General features: G+C 38.8%; 2 protein-coding genes across 4 annotated transcripts in view; one reads left to right on the top strand and one right to left on the bottom strand.

Moving 5' to 3' along the window:
- stk39 (serine threonine kinase 39) overlaps positions 1 to 18,184 on the top strand; it is a 32,182-nt gene extending 13,998 nt beyond the window's left edge. The window contains exons 11-18 of one of the 2 annotated variants that reach the window (XM_082507547.1): positions 482 to 604; positions 1,330 to 1,359; positions 1,775 to 1,831; positions 2,636 to 2,697; positions 11,965 to 12,017; positions 12,215 to 12,283; positions 12,558 to 12,622; positions 17,390 to 18,184. In XM_082507547.1, coding sequence (XP_082363673.1) covers positions 482 to 604; positions 1,330 to 1,359; positions 1,775 to 1,831; positions 2,636 to 2,697; positions 11,965 to 12,017; positions 12,215 to 12,283; positions 12,558 to 12,622; positions 17,390 to 17,464 — 534 coding nt within the window. In that variant the 3' untranslated portion in view covers positions 17,465 to 18,184. The remainder of the gene's footprint in view (positions 1 to 481; positions 605 to 1,329; positions 1,360 to 1,774; positions 1,832 to 2,635; positions 2,698 to 11,964; positions 12,018 to 12,214; positions 12,284 to 12,557; positions 12,623 to 17,389) is intronic. The other variant, XM_082507548.1, reaches the window with a different exon arrangement.
- cers6 (ceramide synthase 6) overlaps positions 1 to 20,485 on the bottom strand; it is a 57,467-nt gene extending 36,982 nt beyond the window's left edge. The window contains exons 1-2 of one of the 2 annotated variants that reach the window (XM_082507550.1): positions 20,400 to 20,485; positions 13,580 to 13,723 (exon numbers count right to left, since the gene is read on the bottom strand). The gene's annotated coding sequence lies outside the window, so the exon portion shown is untranslated. Of the gene's footprint in view, positions 1 to 13,579; positions 13,724 to 17,085; positions 17,380 to 20,399 lie in introns of those variants that run through there. The other variant, XM_082507552.1, reaches the window with a different exon arrangement.
- Between the last annotated feature and the right edge of the window lie 1,608 nt (positions 20,486 to 22,093).

Raw genomic sequence — 22,093 nt, 5'->3', positions numbered from 1 at the left:
GACTAAAACCAATCGGGCAGCATATGTTTGGGTTTCAAAATGACGATGTAATGCAAAGATTGAAAACTTTTTCGCAGCAGTTGTATTTCTTTTTTTTTGACTAGTATCTTTTCTAATATCTAAATCACAGGAAAAAAGGATGTTTGATTTTGTGACGTTTGTCCTAACAAGAAAAACTTCTAAACTTTAAACTCCTTTTTTGGTTACATAATAAAGATCTTTTCAGAACCAAGCAGTACCTTTGCCACTGCAGTACCAAACATACTTAACAGACTAAATGACTTGAATGTGGCTTTGTACGTTCACCTTTCATGTCCCAAATGCGCAGCCACGTTATGTAAATCACTGAGGTCAGTGCTCTTATTTAAAGGTCTGTAAAAGCTAATGGACTCATGGGTAAAGCACAATGTACAGACACATGAAGTCAAAGGAGCACAAATAATTTAATTAACATCGTGTGCTGGATGTCGTAATGCTGCAGGTCAGGAGAGTCCCCGGCTCCAGTGGCCACTTGCACAAAACAGAGAATGGAGACTGGGAGTGGAGTGACGACGAAATGGACGAGCGCAGCGAGGAAGGCAGAGCAGCGGTAAATCAGGGCAGGGTAGGTGAGACTCCACAGAGGGAGGCATTAATCAATGTGTTTACTCTTTTATGATCATCATCAGTAAAAATCATCATCAAAAGAGCCAAGATATTTTCTCGTTTCAGTCTGAAACTGTAACAGAACTATAACTTCTGCACATAAATTCCGAATATGAGTTATTACGGTGTTGCATGTCATGTCCAACCCGCAGATCAAACCATTATGCAACTTTCCCTTCTGTCTTAGACACTGTGCATTCCGCCCCTTCCTGATTGGTTAGTTTTTTTGGATAGCAGATGGCTTATCTCTGAGAGAGCCTGTCATGAGGTCGCTGTAATGAGCTGGAAGATAGCTGTAAGGATTTGAGGCAGGAGGAACTAGACAACTATGATCAAAGAGCCCTTTGATAAAGACTCCCAGCTTTAATGTATGATGCAATAAATAATACTCTACCGGCAGTAATGATTTACGAAAAGGGTTGTTTTTAAGGTATATATATATATTCTTCTTTTCAACACGGATGTGCTTTGGTTTGTTTTTTGCAAACTTCGGGCTGCTTTTCAGTGTAAAAAGAAAGGTGTAGGCATATGTGGATGGATTGATATATACACATACAGTCTGTGAGCAGTGTATGGCTTATATAAATTTTTTGCTCTTTGACAAACTAAAACAGAACATATAAGATGATTATTACCGTGTGTCTGACAGTAAATATATGAAAATGTTTTTTTTCCCCCCTCCAGTCACGAAGGGTCAAAGATGACGCCAAAGATGTAAGTTAGATATTCCTCTCCTACACCAATTTGAACTTGCAAAATATCTTAGAATATCTAAAAAGAGTCATAGACAAACCGGCCATATCCTTCTGCTGCTTTACAATTCGATAAGTTGCCAAAGGGGTATTTTTATTTTTAAATTCACTTGACTGTCCTACTTGAGCTGCTGCTTGTGTAAGAATCATGAACTCACTTAATTAGTGTTTATTTCTCTGCTCGCATTTTTATGCAGTTTCATTAAAAAATGCCACGAATTTGATTTAACCTGTCCCATGAAGAGAACAAAATGCTCCTCATTGATTGGTTTGAATTGACTTTCCTCTGTTGTCTTTATACGATGAGCTCTGATTTGATATTTACCAAGGATGTAATAGCATTTGCACAATTATGCCTCACATTTTGTTCCTCCTAGAATGAGGAGGATGCCAACAATGTCCCTATTGAAGGCTTGTCTATTCAGCATCCCCAGGTGAGGGATTCGGCAGCAGCACCAATTTGGCATGATTCAATGACCTTGATTCCACTGTGATTGTGTGTGTTTGTGTTCATTTCTGCGCGTGCACACTTAGAGCGTGTCTGTCTGTGGACGTGTCAGTGGGCGTATATTTGTGTGTGTGTGTGTGTGTGTGTGTGTGTGTGTGTGTGTGTGTGTGTGTGTGTGTGTGTGTGTGTGTGTGTGTGTGCTTGCGTACATGGAGACGGTCGGTCTCCTGGAGGGATGCTCTCAGCAGTAATAACTCAGAGTAAATGGTTGTCTGCCTGACAGTGCTAGCTCAGTGACTGGGTGTATCTCATCTGAAAACTCACTGCCATTGTATCCCATTTTCTTTGGCTTTTGTCAGTCTGAAAATGAGCCAAAGCAGTTTGAGGTGTAGTCTTGTGTCCCAGTCAGGTATTAACTCTGACAGCTTCTTAGCAGTCATTTCCTTTCCATAATATCTCATCCTTGCCATATAAAAAGCCCATTCGTAATACGGTTTTGACGACAGTGATAGACCCTTACACAGTAAACCTTCATGTCTTGTTCCTTTTCTTCTCCCTTAAGACTTTCCCTGCTGCTGCAATGAATTTAAGACATTTTCCAGTAAAAAAAAAAAAAAAAGAAATCACATAGTGTGTGCACACATTTCTTGTTTATGTTCATCTTGAAGTTTGCAGAATTTCATGCTCTCTCGTGCATGCTTTATGTGACTCTCACTCCTCTTTTTCACAGTGAATGCTTTTGCCAGTCTGATGTTTAATCTGCTTCATCACCAGATATTTTCTCATGCAGGTTGAACCGTATGAGAATACACCCTTCATTCAAGGTGCTGTGAACATGGTACTACGGCTAAGGTGAGACTGAGAGACACACATACACACATGAAAAAATCGTCAGTGAGATCTATTTTTCTAAAAGCAGTAAAAGCAAAGAAATGTGCAAGTTTGTTATCTCTGAGTTTAAACAATGCAGGCTTCTAATAGACCTAATGATCTTTGGCTGCCACAGAAGGGATTTGGCATCACCGCTGATCCCCTTATCTCATGTTGTCTTACCGCTGTAGTCAGAGGGAGGGGTGTTACACATCATTGCCTCTCGCGGTGCTCCACAATCTGCTTTCCTCCTTCCTCCCTGCGCTTATAGCACCTCACTCTTTTTGCTGCATTATTCAAGACATTGCTGTTTATGGAAATATTCCCGTGACTTAGGGCAGGCTTGCGATTTGGTCACATAATTTTGGCAGCAGGTGGGAGTTCAATTACCTGTGTGGTGTACGGAAATGCATTGTTTATATCTTGGTCTGTATTACTCAGAATGAAACAAACAGAGAAAAGAAGTAGAGAGAATGGATGCTGAATCAGACGGACCAATATGCATTTTTGGACAGCTGAAAGTCTCCCTCTAGCTCCCCGATGAGCCCGGTGCTGAGCACGCTCTTGCTTGAATAGACACCTGAAGGTCTCTCCCCAGGTGTCAATTTTATTCTGTGCTTACCAAGAAAACAATATCTTGCATGCAACAGGTGACGGCTACCTGTTCATTGGTGAAAATTGACTATTCTAACCTGGTGGTGAAAACGTGCAGAGATTTGATGGTTTTGGCTTTTTCTGCTCTTCCATTTCACAGCTTTAAACATGAATTTAGCTTTAAATCAACTTTAAGGAAGTTACATGTGTTTTTAGTAGTACGCCATTTTTCCTCAGCCAGCAAATGACATTGTGTCCACAGAGAAGAGCATTCACTGCGCTTGGTATCATTGTCTTTTTAGGTGAATTTGTGTAGTAGAGATATAGATGTGATACCTAAAATGTAAATCCACATGTTTGATATCATTTGTCAGAAAAAGGTACTGAAAAGCTCCCTCTTCTTTCAGTTACTCATATATTATAATATTTCTGTGTCTTTATCTACATTTAAGGTTTAAAATGCTGTGTTTTGATCATTTCTGATGTTTCAGACAGCAGATGTAACAGTGGAATACCAGAATTTGTCATTTCTAGATATTTAATGTCCTACTGAACATGCATTTTCTGATTTCAATTGCAAGCAATTTGGTGCTGGCTGAGAAAATGTTTCTTTAGGAGTTATTTGACTTTTTCATTGTTAAGAAGCTTTTGGCTGGTATGTTTTAAAGTGAATCAGTGGGGCTTTATAGGATGAAAGACTGCATATTTTGGGATTTTCTTTGGCTGTGCTCCTGAGTTGTGGGGGCAGAAAGATATATTTCTGGCTTTCGCAAATAGGAAGAGGCTGCATAAGAAGCAGTGGATTTAAGAGGGCCGATTAAATGAAGGCTTTAGCTGGAATTTGTCACAATATTTAATGTTTGTTTTTTTACTATGTTTTTAAAAGTTGAATTTAAAACCTGAACTGAATTATTACTGAGGTTTCACTAGCAATGGACAACTCAGATTTACTAATGAATTGAGTAGTTCCAACTCTGACTAAAAATCAGTAAAACTAATTATGAATAAAGGTTCTTGACCTGACGTTAATGTCATTTATGAGCTGCCACTGTGTAGCAAATGCATCTTTTAAAAATTGTTGTCTATAATGAGTAATTAGACAATTTCATCTTTGTTCTTTTTGTCATTTTGGGAGCCTAAATCATATTGAATGTTGTTACTTGTGCATTATTTTACGAAGTCTTTGAGAAGCTACATAAAAAAACCCTCATCAATTAGGAGAAGTTTAAAGGTTTTCAGATGGTGAATACATCAAAGTAATTGCATTGCAAAGACAAAAATAAACAATTAATTGGTCTCCCTTCTCAGCTAATTAGCATGAGTTCATGGTAATAGGATCCCCTCAGTAGCAGAGGTGTAGGAACAGAAGCGCTGTGATTGGTTCACTCTTTCTGGGTTTTCTTTTTTCTTTTTTTGCAGTGTCATTGAGAACTCCTGAGAATAGCAATGTCAGCAGTTTAAAGGGGAAACACTTTTGGTGCAATGTCACTGGAGCTTAAAAAGCCAAAATAGAACAGATGCAAATTGATTTAGCCAAGAGGTGACATTTCCTTGTGTTTTCTTAAGACTCTTGTTTATAAAAGGTAGCTAGAAGTTGACAAATGTCACCTTAGCTTCTGAAATATCATCTTGATATTAAATTTCAGAGAAACATAAATGTAGTGTGTGTGCTTCTGTCAGACTAAGCCTGGAGATATGGGTTTATTGCTTGCGAGCTTCTTGACAGTTGTTTGTGAAGCAAATAAACCTTTCTGTCTCGCTAACATTTGGAAGATTTATCCACCTCACCATCTGCACAGGCAAGCTGCTAGTAGTGGAAGTCGCTGGCACATTAATAAGGCCATGATTTCTCACCAGTTCTGGTTAATTATATGTTTTTGTGTTTTAGATGTTGTTGAGACAAAATATGAAGCGGTTACTCTGGATTCACATTTTTACTTTTCTTTTTACTTATAAATGACAGACTCATTAATAACAAAATGAGCTGTTAATAGCCAAGTTCACAATTAATTTCCTGAAGAGTTTGTCATAAGAAACTTTGCAATTTGGTATAAAGAAAAATTTCCTTGATAGACTGACTACTATTTATAGTTAATTAAAGTCTTTCTCCTGCCATCACCAGCCAATAAAAACATCTTTTAACCAAAATTACACATTTTAACCCTTTTTTGACATGAAAGAAATCCTTTCATTCCTCAAAATTGATTTTATTAGGCAGTAGAGCAGGATTTTATTAGTTCCTGCTTTACTGCAGCATTTCTCTGTACTTGTCAACGCAGGAAACATTATTTTTACTGCAAGTGCCCTGTGTTTGTCAGGGTGAAACAGATGCAGGATTTATGGTACTGCATTTATGTCCATTTGTGAAGGTGTTTTCCTGCATAAAGGTTTATGCAGCCTATGCAAATGAACTTGTTTTCAGTCCTTCAAAAAACCAACAGCACGTAGCTTGATGTGGATGACAGTGTGCACAGGTCGAATGTTGATTTGTTGGAAATTGGGCTACAACAGTTGAGTTCACCGGGAATAGGAGAACTGCAAAAAAAATATCTTTCCTTTCCCAAAGGGTCGCTGCAGCTCATAGATTTGTATATGTGATTTGGCACAGTTGCAAGGCTGTGTTTGTGTCTCAAACCCGTGGAGTCAAATTTGTCTCAATAGGTTCACAAATGTGTATGATAAGATCCACAAGCATAAACTAAGATTTACAAATGTGTACAAGTGTCTGTGGATAATTTTGAGTACTTACAAATGCATGCTTCAGTCCACACATGTACACAGTAAATAGAAGACATGTAGATATATTTTTAAAAATACATCAAAAATTAAATAAATAATCATAATTTACACAAAGCCTCTTAAATTCAGTTTCTCAAATCTGATCATTTTCACTCTTCTACAAGTATCTAAAAATATTTGTGATATTTCACTTACAGATGGTTAAATATGCACGTATCACCTGACAGTCGCATATCATCAAGTGCACGTGTCGCTTCTAATGCTGATAACTTGACATAGAATCACAAATTCACAAAAAGATACATGAAGCTATATTTAATTGCAAGTGGAAAACTGGGACACCTGAGCATCCTTTGTGTTTCTGTGTTCTGATATTTTTTTCTAAATGCACTGAATAGCTCATGGATTGCATGCAGATTTGTAACCCTTTTGAGATTAATTTAACTTAAACAAATGTTTCATGTGCAAGGCAGTGCACCATTGACCTAATAACTTCAGCATGAAGAGCACAGAAAGCGTCTGTAATGGAAACTAGAATTGTTTCTAACACTAGTTTTGCTTCAGCTCTTTGCAAGAACTTTGTTTTTTTTTTTCCATGAATAGCTAAAGGACCAACAACAGCACAAACAAGAGTAGCCTGCAGAGCCGTTATTTGTGACATTGCCCCTGGTTATAGCTAACACCTACAATATGTAGATGATGGTCTGCATAACTATACATACAGGCAAATATGGACACAAATGCATTGGATTGGAGCTAAGACAAGGAAATAGCATAGAGAAACCAGTCAATGTTCAACATAAATGCTCCTGGTTTGAAATAGAGCCAAGGATGGAACAAAACAGTGTCAGAGCTGGAACATTAAAGGCATACTCTGTGTATTTTAGGGGTCATAGCTTCAACTTGACTAATCTAACACACATTATGAAATCATAATTTACTAATGATAGATAAATCTGGTTACCAATTTCACAAGTTAGCCACATCTTGTTTAGTCAAGAAAATTGGTTTGTTGGGTTTGTTACATATGGAACCGCAGTTCTGTGAATCAGTGTTTCTAAAGCGTTCACTCGTTTTCATTGAAAAGTCTTTAACTATTAGAAGCCATATTCTCCACAATTGTAATTTGTGTTTTTTTTTTTTTTGGAAAATACAATAAGTTGAACTATTCAGCTGGCGTGTGCTGACATAAAGACTAGCTTACTGTAGTTCAGAGGTATCAAATTCGTTTTGCAGTGTGCCTCAATTTGATCTCAAGTTGGTTGGACCAGTAAAACTATTGAGAAACCTCTTAATTGTTAATTGCCTTATGTCTCAGTTTTTACACCTTAGCAGTTAAAAGGCTTACAGGGTATTGCTGTTACCCTACTCTGAGCGTGGACAGGCCTACACATTAAGAATTATTATTTCAAGGAAGTACTGGCAGCTTGTTGTGTAATTTAAAAATTAAAAATAAAAAATACAGTTTGAACTGTAGCTCAAACAACAGCTAAAACCTTTATAGTGATTTGTAAAAAAAAAAAAACCCAAAATAATATTTTTTTCTGTTATTTTAATGGAATACTAACAATAAAAGTATATTTAGTTTTTATTTTGTTTAATCTATTACTTACTGTGGTGTCTTTGGCGACGTTTACTGTTGAAAATACAGTTTTTTTAGTCCATAAATTTGGAAGAAAAATTAGTTTTTTTTCCAAAGCCATACAGTGGGCTTGATGTTTGACACCCCTGTTGTAGCTTAATAAATATTAAAAGATTAGATGATTTTTAAAGGACAATTTACAAATTCAGATAATCATTTCAATGAATTTAACTGAACTACTTCCTCGTTTGTCCTCTTTCTTCTTCTATTAATATGCAATCTTTCCTCAAAGAGTCAGTTTCCTACAAAATTTAGTTTATCTGTTCTGTAAAAATGATTTACTTTCAGCATAGTGGGACTTTTGTTTGTTGGCCATGGCTTCATGGCGTGCGTTACATTTGCATTTTCTTATCTAAAAATTCCAGCTGGCTTCATTATCAGAAACCTCAGCGACAGCCGACAATGCTGCAGTGCACTGGTGAAACCTGAAGACATTTTTAATGGATTGCACCGGAGATTTCTCTGCCTGTCTCCATTATGTAAAATAAAATGTTCATTAAAACAATATGATCTACTTATTAGTGGATAAGCAGTCCGTGCATGTTATGATTGTACCTCAGGTATGTTGTTTTTTTTTGGGAAGAAATGGGTACTCTCACTTGTTCTTTTTGTTTTTTTACAGTCACGTGTGTAACTTAGCTCACAGTGTTGTCACATAAAAGTGTTGTTGATGAAATGCAAACTTTACTGTGTGAATCTTCAGAGGGGTATCTCCATCCTCAGTCTGCTATACAGGGATAATCCCGAATGATCCAGGTGGAGTCAGTAGACAGAACATTTTCTAAACACTCTCCGCGGGCTTTCTACAGAGGAAGCAGATTTAAGTCCGATTTTTTTTGGGCATGTTTATAATCATCTGAAATACACGTTCCCTCATCAGCCTTGGCAATGTACACTCTCAGCTTCCACCCTGGGAAAAGAGATGCTTACATCCATCTGCTCCACCAGAATTTTTTTTCTTTTTCAACAGCAAAATGTTTTTAAAAAAGTTAATCTGACTCACAGTTAAGTGCTAGTAAATCCTGACTCTCCCCATTTCTTATGCTCTTGCCACAAACAAACTCATTATGGATATGTCTTGACCTGTTTGTGTGTGTGTGTTGACTTATGGCTCTGATCTAATCTAAAATCGGGGTTGTGGACTAGCTGGCTGAGTTATTAAACCAGACTACATACCATATTAATCTTCCCCTACATGCAGTTGTTTTGAGAGGTAGTGCTGTCAGGCCGTGCCTTTATCAGAAGAGAGCCGCTCCCATGTCACAAATGCATTTTAAAGACAGATTTCTAATGCATGGGATGCAAATGAATGCAAGCTGATGCTGCAAGAGGCTGAAAGGCACATTTTATCAATGCAGTCAAACTAGCTGGATGTTTGTTTACATTTTACTACAGTCTACAGTTGAGGCTATACTTCCTCAAAATTATAGTTGTATTTTAGAACTGTATTCTCTAATATAATATATGTATTTACATTTACAAGAATCACAGACATATGTTAAACTGTGATCATGCATAAATTAGGAAATACAAAGGTTTTCTGCAAATTTCAAAGTTTCAAAGTTCTAAGGTTTTACATATCAGGATATAATAGTCATTAAGTAAATAGTCTTAAAATTGAGTAAATACAACCTCAGATGAACAACAACACATGACAGATTACACTAAGACAAACTACAGAAGCAGTTTGCAAAAAACTAAATGCATCCTATGATTCAGTTGCTTTAGCAGCAACAACTTCAGTTTCTAATACTGTTGATGAGGAATTTTATCCCACTACCCTTTACAAACATTGAGGTTTGCTGGCATTTGTTTACGTACAGCTCTCTCAACAGTCAACTACAGCAGCGGTCCCCAACCCCCGGGCCCGGTACTGGGCCGCGAGAGTTGAGACTTGGGTGTGAAATGTATGGTTTTCAGGGCTTTTAGCGGTTTTTAGCGTTATTTTGTTATCGTTTTTTTCATTAACTTGGTTTTCCTGGGTCTTTTCACGTGTGTTACGAATAAATCTTCTTTTTTTCGGTACCGGTACTAGTTTTATTTTGTTGTATTTTTCTGCGACACCTTAAAGGCCGGTCTGTGAAAATATTGTCGGCGCAAAAAAGGTTGGGGACCGCTGAACTACAGTATTTCAGTTGAGCTGAGGTTTGGGCTTTGACTGGATCATGGAAACACCTTCGTCCTGTTCTTTTTAAGCTGCTCTGTTGTAGATTTTCTGCTGTGCTTGGAATCTGTTGAATTTCTAGTTTCAGCCAAGCTTTAACTCAGTGATTGCAAAGTCCCCAGATCCCTCGTCTGCAAAACGAACCCAAATCAACACTCCCCTGCCACCGTGCTGGTATGAGGGTTTTTTGCTGATATTCTGTGTTTGGGTTTCTCTCTATGACGCTGTGCATTATGGCTAAACATCTTCCCTTTGGTTTGATCAGTCCAAAGGACATTTTTTCAAGAAATCTTGTGCTTTGCTCAGATGCAGTTTTGCAAACCTAAGCTGTCCTGGCATGCTATTTTTAGAGACAAATTCAGTCTTTTTTCTAATTTTACTGTCATGAGCATTAACTTTTAACAAGTTACATGAGGCCTGTAGAAACTGAGATGTAGCTCTTGGGATTTTTGCATATTCTGTGAGCATTGCACAATCCACTGGGGGGAAGATTCCTGGGACACCTGAATGCTCCACATCAATGAAGAGGCAAAACGTCTGCTTGTATAGCGGTGTTCATATTTGCTGATGATCAATTAAGTGCATTTGTTTATCCCGACATGGCTGTTAGTCTCCCTCTTAGTTTTTCACAAACTGCTTCTAAATCTTGGGTTAATTTGTGTTAGATAAATAAGGCCACAGTGAAAAATGTTGTGTCCTGTAATTCATCTGAGGTTGTATTTACAGAATTTTAAAACCTGATAAGGAAGAGATGATTCGTATTATGCGACTGTCCTACTTTCACCAAATTATGCTTCTAAGGAAGATTTTGGTAATTTAGCTTCTAACAAAGAAACACATTAATAAATTAATAATTTTATGTAATAGCTGCTGCTTTTCCTAGGCTGTTCATTCGCTGTTATTATGCAAACTGCCTCAGTGTGATTAGCATCATTTATTGACACCTTTAATTGTGTAGGCTGCTAAAGTGGGGGGTTTTGCTATCACTGTGATTATGAGAAAGAAGTTTTCCCTGCTTGCAGTGTTTTAACATCACGTCATTGTTTTGATTCTGCAGCCCACAAGTTCACTTTTTTCATTTGACTCTTACCACTCTCGTTAGGTTTTTTTAAATGAGAAAAAAAACTCATAGTATGTACTGCACAAAGGTAGAGACAAACAGACATCATTCGTGACCAGCAAGCGCTTGTGACTTACAGAAGAGGAATATAGTGAAATATGATATGCAGAGAAATTGGTGGAGTGGATGAAACAGAGTGTTGCAGAGCAGCAGTGACACTGACATCACACAGGGAGAGAGAGACAATTTTCGGCTTAAAAAGCTGAAAAAATTGGGAGGGTGTGTTTGGTTTTTGACATGCAGAGAGCGAGGCTTGTTAAATATGCATAAAACGGTGCAGTTGCGTCTGTGTGAAGTGCCTTGCAGGCTTTGGGTTATTAGTTTGCAGCTCTCCTTAGTAAACTAAATATTGTTTGATGGGGGGGCAAATATGGTTTTAACACAATCGCTGCAGTCGTTACAAATGACGACACAAATGGGGAGGGTGAAATACAGATCTGCACGGCCACTGCATGAAGAGCACATTTATTTATTTATTTTGCACATGGTATGAAAAGCCCGACAGACAGATGAAATGACTGTTACCCGAGAAGCAGTGAATAAGAATAACAGAACACTAGTATATCTGTGACCCCGGTAGGTCGTCGTCTTGTTTTTCCGAGGTGGGTTCATATAAGGAGGTGTCCTGATGAGGTTATGTTCTCCTAATGGACTGCTTGTAACTAGAGTGTGAAGAAACGATGACTGCGTTCGCTGCAGTTTCACCCCAGCTCATAGCAGGACGGTCATTCTAGAAGATGAGATGCGCTCTAACTTTCTGCTTGCTGTTTCTACTTCTGAACTGTCTACTCTTGAAACCTGGGGGGAGTTATCTCTTCACTGTTTGATCACTTCTCTTAGATCACTGGAGGCATTTTCATTTCTGCTTTCATCCTGCTTGTTTCTAACATTGTGCTGCTCAGGTCATGTCTTCGCTCTGCTCTGCAACAAATTTAAATCTACCATTTCAGGTACTGCTCTGCAATCACATCCCCTTGTCTCTTTTTCCAGGAACTCCAAAAAGGAGCTGAATGACATCCGGTTTGAATTTACTCCTGGGCGAGGTAAGAGCTCAGCCTCAATTAATTAGGAATATGCTGTTCCCTATGTGATAATATCACCACATTAGATGACTGACTTGTTCTCTGTATAATGGGTAATGGCACTGGGCTCTGGACAGCATCTGATTCAGTCTCTAACACAATCACCTGCTAAGTGGCATGTATGAGGTCCAATATTTGTCATGTTATTCTCTCACAAGACACTGCTGATGGGGTTTCCCAGGAACTGTTCTCAGCTGGACTGGTCAATGGGCACGACGTTGTTATTGGTAATGCTGTGCCTCTTTATTCTCATAAATTGTGTTGTTTGAATACATAGCCTGCTTACTGGAAAACATCATCTTGAAATAATTTGTTAATAGAAAACCTATTACCAGGATGAATTACATTTAAATTGGATCTTGGAATAACTAAAACTGGTTTTCTAGTCTTCATATTTACACTAGACTGCTCTTTCATTGTGGGAGCAGGAGCTTGTCCTAAAATTTCCTCAGTATAAAACGTGTTTGTTATTACTGAACACAATTATTTCCTCTATTACAGTTGCTGCTAACCTTCAAAAGATTGTAGATGACCCAATTACCTACAAAGTACTGACCTTTAAGCTGGTGAGTTTCCACATGATTGATGGTTCATGACAGCTGCCCTGGCTTTGTCTTGGCTTGTGATGTCCAACCATAAAGAGCTTGCTGGGGAAAGCTTTAGCGAGAACTGGAGTTATTAGACATAAACTCTGCGTAAAACTAAAAGATGTTCAGTTGATGATGTTAAGAAATTATTTTAGAAGAAGTGAAGGAGAAGGTTAGAGGATTGATGTTACAGAAGACATTAAAATTATTTACCCTTTTTCTCTAAATCTGGACTTGAAATGTTTGGATATTTTGTTATAGGGATAAAGTTCATTCAGGCTAAATATAACATACATTTTCACATTTATTTTACACTCTGCACACTTTGTTAGCTACACCATGCTAGTTCTGTGCTGGCTCCAGTTTCTTTTCTTCATATCGACATGATGGCATCACATAGTTGATTCATTTTTTTCTGCTGCAAATCCACGATAGGACTCTCCCGTTCCACCACATCCCAACGATGCTGTAGTGGATTCAAATCTGGTGACTATTTGAGGCCATTTGAGTACAGTGAGCTCATTGTCATGTCAAGAAACCAATTTGAAATCATTTGAACTTTGTGGCATGGTGTATGATCCTGCTGGAAGCAGCCATCAGAAGGTGGTCATAAAGACGTGGTCAGAAACAATAGTAAGGCTGTGGCGTTTAAACGACACTCAGTCGGTACTAACGGGCTCATGAAAATATCGCCCACACCAATATATCACCACCAACCTGAACTCTTGATAGAAGGATTGGTCTTTGCTTTTATATCGTTCACACCAAATTCTCACCCTACCATCTGAAAGTTTCAACAGAAATTGAGACCGTTCTTTAGTCTTCTTTTCTATTATGTAATTTTAACTAACATGAGTGACACCAAGGCGTGCTCTCTTGCTACTATAGCGCCTCTACTTTGAGGTCGGACATGTTCAGAGGTGCTCTTTTACATACCTTGGTTGTGGTGGTTATTTGAGTTACTGTTGCCTTCCTATCAGCTTGAAGCAGTCTGGCCATTCTTCTCTGAACCATCAACAAGACAGAGAATTGCCGCTCACTGGATATTTTCTCTTTTCTTTGGCTCATTCTCTGTAAATCCTGGAAAAGGTTGTGCAGGGAAATCTGAGTAGATCTGCAGTTTCTGAAATACCGATAAGCTTACCATCTGCAAAGTCACTTAAATTGCCTTTCTCCTCTGATTCTGATGCTCAGATTGAATATCAGCAGGTCATCTTGACCATTTAGGCTTACATGCATCAGTCTAAGTAGATTTAATTGCTGCCAAGTGATTGACTGTTTGAATTACTGAGCAGCACTGAGCATGTATATGTACTGTAAAGTACTGGATTGTGCAATGGGCAATATATAGCATTATAGCAACATCATTGTAAAACAAAATATACGATGTACTAAAAACAAACATTCAAATGCAAATAAAAACAGCCTTAACAGATCAATAGTCAATGTTTATCAGTTCAACTTTAATAATATAACTACATTAGGTTTTGTTTTATTATCTCAATTGTGACAAAAATCCAATACAGCATTGATTTTATTTTGTGATGTATTGTTACCGTTGTGTAACGAATCCACATTAATGAGTTCTTAATGAGGAAAATACGACCTCCACATCTTCCCTTTTGTGGTTACTATAAAATTTTGTATCAAGTCTGTATTGTCTGTGGAGAGGAGTGTCATGATTTGAGTAGTCAAACACAATTTGTTTTTATCAGAATGATTTTTTATTTGTGCGCTTCACATTGTGGATTATTGTGAGTCTTTAGGTGATTTTATTTTCTTTGACGACGGTGCATCTTTGTTGCGCTATCTGAATACACCATATGTGCTTTTAAGAAGTCCCTTTGTGCAGTGTGACATATTAGAATGTGATATTAAGAAAGGAAATAATGCCAGTTTCTTTGTATTTGACAAAAAAATATGTAAATTATGTTTTATTGACCTTTGTGTAGTTGTGGGTAAACAACATCTGTGCTTTGGGTTGCAGTATTTTACAGTGTGACCTTTCTGCCATTTGCCTTATCAGCAGGTGGACAAATCTCTGGAGAGCCAGAGTGAGGGCTGTACTGGGCATGCCATGTAGATATATGGGCATGCTTTCATTTCCACGTGTGCTAAATTCTCACTGCAGCTCAACTCCGCCTTTCTGAACGAATTACGAGTTACGAGGGTGGTGTCACAAAACCCAGAGAGTGAGAATAATTACCCCTGCAAGGGGAACAATTCATAACACTTTATGAAGACAATTTATGGTGTGGGTGGCACTATAGCTGCTTTATGACTGAACTGAACAAGAGATCAGAATAGACTCATGAGCTCACAAAAACGGACTGTTTTAATAACAGTGCCTCCATGGTGATTACACAACTGCAGAGCCCGAGAGTGTATGGGTGGTTTTCTCAGATAAGGTGCAAATTGGTGAAGGACATTGGATGTTGGGTCACGAGGTTAAGCTTTTCACGAGGATGGCTGGTTCAAAAAAAGGAAAATGTATTTTCTCTGAGCAGTGACACAAATTAACATGCAGAATGAATTCAAATATTGCTTCAGTAAAGGGGATCTGTGCAGCCTAAAACAGAGGTGAGACAAGCTGCTGCAATATATATGTTTACTGGCCTCAGGAGCACTGTTGTGTAGCAGCACGAAAGAGCCTTCCACAGACTAACACATAATTTTATTCTCTGCAGCTTTGAGACTTACCTTAATTGGACAAACCATGAAACACACAACGCACCAGATGATATGTAAATAACAGAGTCCACATCACTGATATAGTTTACCCTAGCTACACAAACTGCTTAGCAGTACTGCTTTAATCTGATATCATGCAGCAGCCACAGCAATGATAATAACTGATAGACTATTGTTTTTACAGCAGCTATTTTTGCACAAAATAGTGGGTAAACACATGTTATTAAAGAGAGCAATACTTGTGTGCCATTAGGCAGAAAACTTTAATTAATGGGATTAACAACATCTTTGTTAACCTAACATTTCATATCGTAATGTTCCTGTAAAAAACAAGGACTATTAGGAATTGGTCAGATGTGACTAGCTTATATTTCTTGTTCACTCTTATAATTATAACCAACCATTTGCACAAGCCAGTAATTCTAATAAGATTTTTTTATGACTGCTGATACAAGCAGTGAGAAAATTCTGCTGTATTAGGTGTTTTCTGTAAGTTCGTGAAACTTTAAAATTTCTGTGTTATGGAAGAAAACTTTATATTTCATTGCTAAGCATTGTCAGGTGTTAGTTTTTATATATAGTTGGTAGGAATTTTAATAGAGTAGCTCAGGAGCCTGCCTCCTGAGTAGAAAATGTCAATGTTGGTGACTTTGCTGCTTAGAACTTGAATTATTAGAGAAAAGCCCACACCAGTGAATGACTAATGCTAACTTTGCTAACCTACAAGGTTAGCAACCGTCTCTTCTCAGTCATTTGCAGTCACCTCCATTTTAGGCTGCACAGATGTCCTTGACTGAAGCATTACTTTAATATATTTTGCATAGTAATTTGTATCACTGCTCAGAGAAAATGAATCAACCATCCTCATGGAGAGCTTAAACTGGTGACCCAACACCCGATGGGCTCCACCAATTTGCACCTTATCTGGCAAAGCCACCCATACACTCTCTGAGGGCTCTGCAGTTGTGTAATCACCATGGAGGCACAGTTATTAATACAGTCAGTCGTTGTGAGTTCATGAGTCTATTCTGATCTCTTGTTCAGTTCAGTCATAAAGTTGCTTTAATGCCACCCACACCATAAATTATCTGCATAAATTTTGACTCTTTGGTACAGAGGTCGAATCAATGATTGGCTGCAAAATGAACCCAAATTATCACCCCTCCTCCGCGGTGCTTGACTGTTGGTATGAGGTGTTTGTGCTGATGTACTCGCCAAACGTGGGGTCGTCCATTATGGCCAATCTTCTCTCTCTCGTCTCATCTGTCCAAACAACGTTGTTCCAAAGTCTAGCGGTTTGTTCAGATGTGCAAACCTAAACTGTGCTGCCATGTTCTTTTTAGAGAGAAGGGGCTTTTTCCCTTACAACCCTTCCAAAGAGGCCATGCTTGTTCAGTGTTTTTCTAATTTTGCTATCATGAAGTTTAACATTTAACATGCTGACTGAAGTCTGTTGAGGTAAGATGTAGTTCATGGGGTTTTTGCAGTTTCTCTGAGCATTGCTGACCTTGGGGTGAGTTTTCTGGGACATAAAAATCTTTCTCACTGTAGAATGATGGGCTTCAAATTGCTTTGAAATGGCCTTATAATCACTCCTAGATTAATGGGTAGGCACACTTGCTTCCCTAAGACCATTGCTGATATCTTTCCTCCTTGGCATTGTGTTAATGCACACCTGAACGTTTCAGACCTGCAAACTGAAGCTCTATTTATTAGGTAAATTTGATTAACAGCCCCTGGCTTCTACTTACCCTCTTAGTTCCTATGGAAGCAGTGTGGGTGTCCTTAGTTTTTGCATCGCGCTCTGTGAAAAAATTATTTTCCACATGACTGCATGCTATGTGGACAAAAAATAATTAAGAAGCTGACGAGTTCTTAATAATAACCATTACTACCAGTTTAAAACGTAGCTTGTATCCGGTGAGGGATATTATGTCATTTTTTTTCTCATTTTGAAAATGAGTCTCAGATTTGGTTCCATATTAAACTCAGTTTCAGTAGTTTCAGCTCCCTGCTTCTGTTGATGATCCTCTGACTGTCTTCTTTCCCATGCAGGCTTCCAGCTGCGATGACACGGAGATCCCTGATGAAGTGAAGTTGATCGGCTTTGCGCAGCTCAGTGTTAGTTGATGCTCTCTTCGTGACTGCAGCAGGTGAGACAGGGAAGACAGTTCAGGGCAGACAGACTGAGGAACACTCCACCACTTCCTGCAATATCTTCCCTTCCTCACTTCCTGACTCCGCCTCAGCTTCCCCGATGCCCATCTCTTCCACCACCCTCGTTAGCGCCGGCTTCCCTGCTTACTGTCCTATCTTTAAACTTAACGACATTCCACTGCCCAGCGCACAGCCGAGGAACCTAAAGGTGTACTCAGGTGGCAAAAGAAGGTGATTAAGATGTAGCTTTGAATGTTCTATTTATTTATTTCTTGAACTCGTTTTTGTTTTACATCATATTACCTCTGTGTTCAGCAAAGCTCTCATTATTTATTGAAATGAGAAGGGTTTTTTCTTCCCATGCTGATTTGTTGCCACAGTGAAAACAAATTTGCTTTGACTCACATCTCACAAACGCACTCATTCGAGAAGTTTCCCTGAGGTCTGTGTCAGAATGTACGAATACGTTAATTTATGGGAAAAAGCACATTTTCATAAGAACATAATGAATGTCAAAAGAGAATGAATTGTATTTCCATATTAAGACCTGTTTCACATTAACAACCATTTGCTTGAGTGTGCAGGAAAAAAAAAGGAGACCTGGATGCTACTGTGTGTAATTTGCTGCTCTCAACAGTTTTAATGCTTCAAAATGCTAGAGGTGCCTTGTTCATTTTTCTGTGCCTAAGAAAGTAGTCGATAAATGAGACCGCACAAAGAGGGGGAACCTGCTGATTGCCATTCCACCAGTGTATTATTTCAGCAATGACACAATTCAAGTGAAGTATCTTAACTTAATGAGGCAAGCTAAAATGCACTTTTGGGCTGAATGCGTGGACCTGACAAACAGATGCTTAGCCCCGGGAGACAAGTTAATTTATGTGCTTCTGTCGTCAGACGAACACACCGTAACAGGACCTGCAGTCATATAATCTGTTCTTGTTGATGGGTTTTCAGATGCTAATCAGCAAAACACAATGGTTGAATTTCCTTGCTCTGTCCTGCTGCACTACAAAACTTTTTCGTTCCCCGAAACATCATAGTTACTAAAGTGTACTGGATGACGATGCATTTGAAGATGAAACCAAACGGCAACTGCCGAAAAGGTGACGAGCCATTTGTTTGTCCAAACAAGTCCAGTAGCTCTAAATTATTTTTTAGGTATTGAGGTGGTCAATATTAACTTCTACTAAATTCTTTATTTTATGAAGTAATTTATTGTGTTTTCTATGTACAGTTCTGTGTACCATTTCAACATATTACCCCTGTTCCTTCTGTAATCAGCTGATGTCAAGTTTCGGATTAAGAGCAACCAATAAAGAATTGCTATGATTTAAAAACAAGGGTGTGAAGTATTTTATTTAAAAAAAAAATCTGTCAGCTGCTATTAGAATGAACCTCCTACACTTCAATCGATGTTTGTTTGTGATTGCAAAGGAGTTGAATAATTTACCATATTTCTGCAAATATGCTTTTTAAAGTACAAGTCTGAATTCATAAATATAAAATGCACAGTTTTACATTTTAATACACAAAAAGTATAAGTTACTGTGGCATAATGTGGTACGGTATGACCAGTTGTTTATTTCTGTTAATGTTACAAACCTATACTACAAAATATCTGACATCATATAGTGATCTGTCTGGTTTTCTAGCTAAATAATAAAAAAAAAACCCTTAATGTAGACATGTTAAAAACAGTTCTTGCATACACATAAATTACACACTCACAGGCCACTTTGTTAGGTAGACCTATTCAACTTCTCACTCAAACATCTAATCAGTCAGTTGCATGTCAGCAGCAGTTATGAGCAGAGGTGGGACCAAGTCATTGTTTTGCAAGTCTCAAGTAAGTCTCAAGTCTTTATCCTCAAGTCTCAAGTCAAGTCTCAAGTAATGTCAGGCAAGTCAGAGTCGAGTCTCAAGTCACTGGTGTAAAAGTCCGAGTCAAGTCACAAGTCTGAAACTTTGAATTTCAAGTCCTTTCGAGTCTTTAAAAAAAAAAAAACAACGAAAAAATAATGTTGCAGTTATGCTAAATGTAAATATTAGACCATGTAATTTTAAATCTGTGTTTTTCTCAACACATGACAAAAGTGAACGTAGAAAATATACACAAATTGTGAAATTGCACCTCTTTAAAATGCAGCTCAATTAAACCTAGCTCCAAGAATAATTTTCACCGACAGTTCTGAGATAAGCTGCATGTTATTCTTGGATGCGGTTGTAGGACCAGCTTTAAAATCGCATGACAAAAATATCATACACATTAAAAAAAACTGTATCACCAACGTAGCCTGGAAAACATTTGCTAGTTAGATGAAGTCAGCTATCTCATCGTAGCATATTTATATGCATATTTATAATCATACGGTTCTTGGAGTGAGTGCATACACTCATGAAGTTTAGTAACTTCCGGTCACTGCAACAAGCCCAGGTACAGTTTACCGACGGATGGGTGCAGGACCTTGAAATGCACCGTGTAGAACGAAAGACCATCATACGTATCATAAGTTTACCAGTCTCACAAATTGTCGTCATAAATACACATTCGTTAACCGTTTATTAATAGGACCTTTGAGCTCAACGGTAATTAATTAGTAGTGGAAATAATTTCTGGTAGCGTCACAGAAATGTAGCAGTGACAATAATGCTGTATGCTGTAATCGTACTGGGCAATTAGTGATACAAAAAACCTGTTTTATCCTGTGAATAAAAGTATATGTTTTTGTCAATGTACCATAATAACAGAAGCGAAACGCAATATTGTGTCAGGACAATTCACTATTTATGCACAATAAACAAAGGAGCATAGCGCGACAATTTCTGTTCAGCGCCAGACTTGCTTGTAACCTATATCACTAATTATGTTATGAAAATGACGTATTAACTACTAAAAAACACTGACCTTCGTGTAAATGCTTGGAGCAGACTAACCTGTGAGCTGGAGGGTTCTGGGACGTTATATTTGGTCTTTGAATGGCTGCAATCCAGGCCATCCAGTCGCGTCTTTGTTACTTCGGAAACATGGCTCGAACAATTTCTCTTCAACGACGTAATCCGATAACAACCGATCTCTTTACCCGTCGGCTTCCCGTGGCTGTCATGCGACCGGCTATTGCAGTTAATAATACAACAGCTTCTTGACATTTTTGTGTTTCTTTTTATCGCTGTGTGACTGATTTTAATTGAAAGTCTGCGTGCGCTAGTACCGCTTGCCACGAGTTCCCAGAATCCTTTGCGGTTCTACCCGTGAATGACGTCACATTTTCAATCTCTATATAATATGCATGTTAAATTTTATATTTGGGGTAAAATATCAAGTCTTTTCAAGTAAACCGGTTCAAGTCCAATTCAAGTCCCAAGTCATTGGTGTAAAAGTCCAAGTCAAGTCACAAGTCTTAGAACATTTTTTCAAGTCAAGTCTAAAGTCATAAAATTAATGACTCGAGTCTGACTCGAGTCCAAGTCATGTGACTCGAGTCCACACCTCTGGTTATGAGCATCAGAATGTGAATTTATAAGTGACTTTGAACATGGCACGGTTGTTAGTACCAGATGAGATGGCCCGAGTATTTCAGAAACTGCTGATCTACTGGGATTGTTCTTTTTTTTTTTTTTTTTTTTTTTTTTTTTTTAAATGACATCAGAAACAGCAGTATGCGACATTACGTGATGGCAGAGCTTCAGTTCATCCTTTGTCATTTTTTTTTTTTTTTTTTTTTTTTAATAAATAGGACAGGGGGAATGAATGAGAGAGAGAGGGGGAGAGAAAGAAAGAAAACCCAAGGGGAGAAGAGACGGTGAGAAGGGGGGGGAAGAGAGACAAAAAAAAAAAAAAACTCCTGGGTCACCTGTATGGAGAAAAAACAAACAAACAAACAAACAAACAAACAAACAGAGGAGACAGCAAACAACAAAGAGCAACATAATAATAGAGAAAACAAAGCACCATCACAATAAACTAGCTAGTCATAGATATCAGTATTTACTAAGTAATAAACGATATTGTGCAGCACGCAAGATAGACAGCGCACAGTGTGCTTTGAGGCAGCAGCCAAGAAAGCTTTAGTCCGCGTCTGTGAATACCCATGTGTGCATACCTGTGTGGATCAGCATGCTTGCATTCCAAAGGTTTCTCCATGTAATGATCTGCTAGGGAGTGTGGGGGGGCCACAGCCCCATCCTCCAGGGTGTGAAGCGGGTATGGAGGAGATCAAAACTCCAGACATCCAGAGGCCCCCAGAACACAAGAGACCATGGAAGACCAACAGAGGGGCAGCCGCGCCACTGTTCCAGTAAGAGCTGAGGAGAGTCCCAGATGAGGGCTCACTCAGCAGCCGCGGAGCAGAAGCCAGGGGGGGTTGCAGTGACGCGCCCGTGAGCTCCGCCGGCCCCCAGCTGCGCCTGAGTGACCGAGCCCTAGGCCGAGAGGCCGGGGGCACCCCACCTCCAAAGGGGCCCGAGCGAGCCCCAGGCCCCAGGCCCCGACAAGCGGCCGCCAAGGAGTGAGCCGGTGTGTACCCGGACGCCCACCCCCAGACACAAAGAACCACCAACACACCGACACCTGAGGGAGTCCGCCACCGGCAGGGGAAGTGG

This window comes from Aulonocara stuartgranti, assembly GCF_965226115.1.
Source record: "Aulonocara stuartgranti genome assembly, chromosome: 16".
Classification (NCBI taxonomy): Eukaryota; Metazoa; Chordata; class Actinopteri; order Cichliformes; family Cichlidae; genus Aulonocara; species Aulonocara stuartgranti.
Note: the sequence above shows the minus strand (reverse complement) of the source record. Positions and strands in the feature narration are given on the sequence as shown.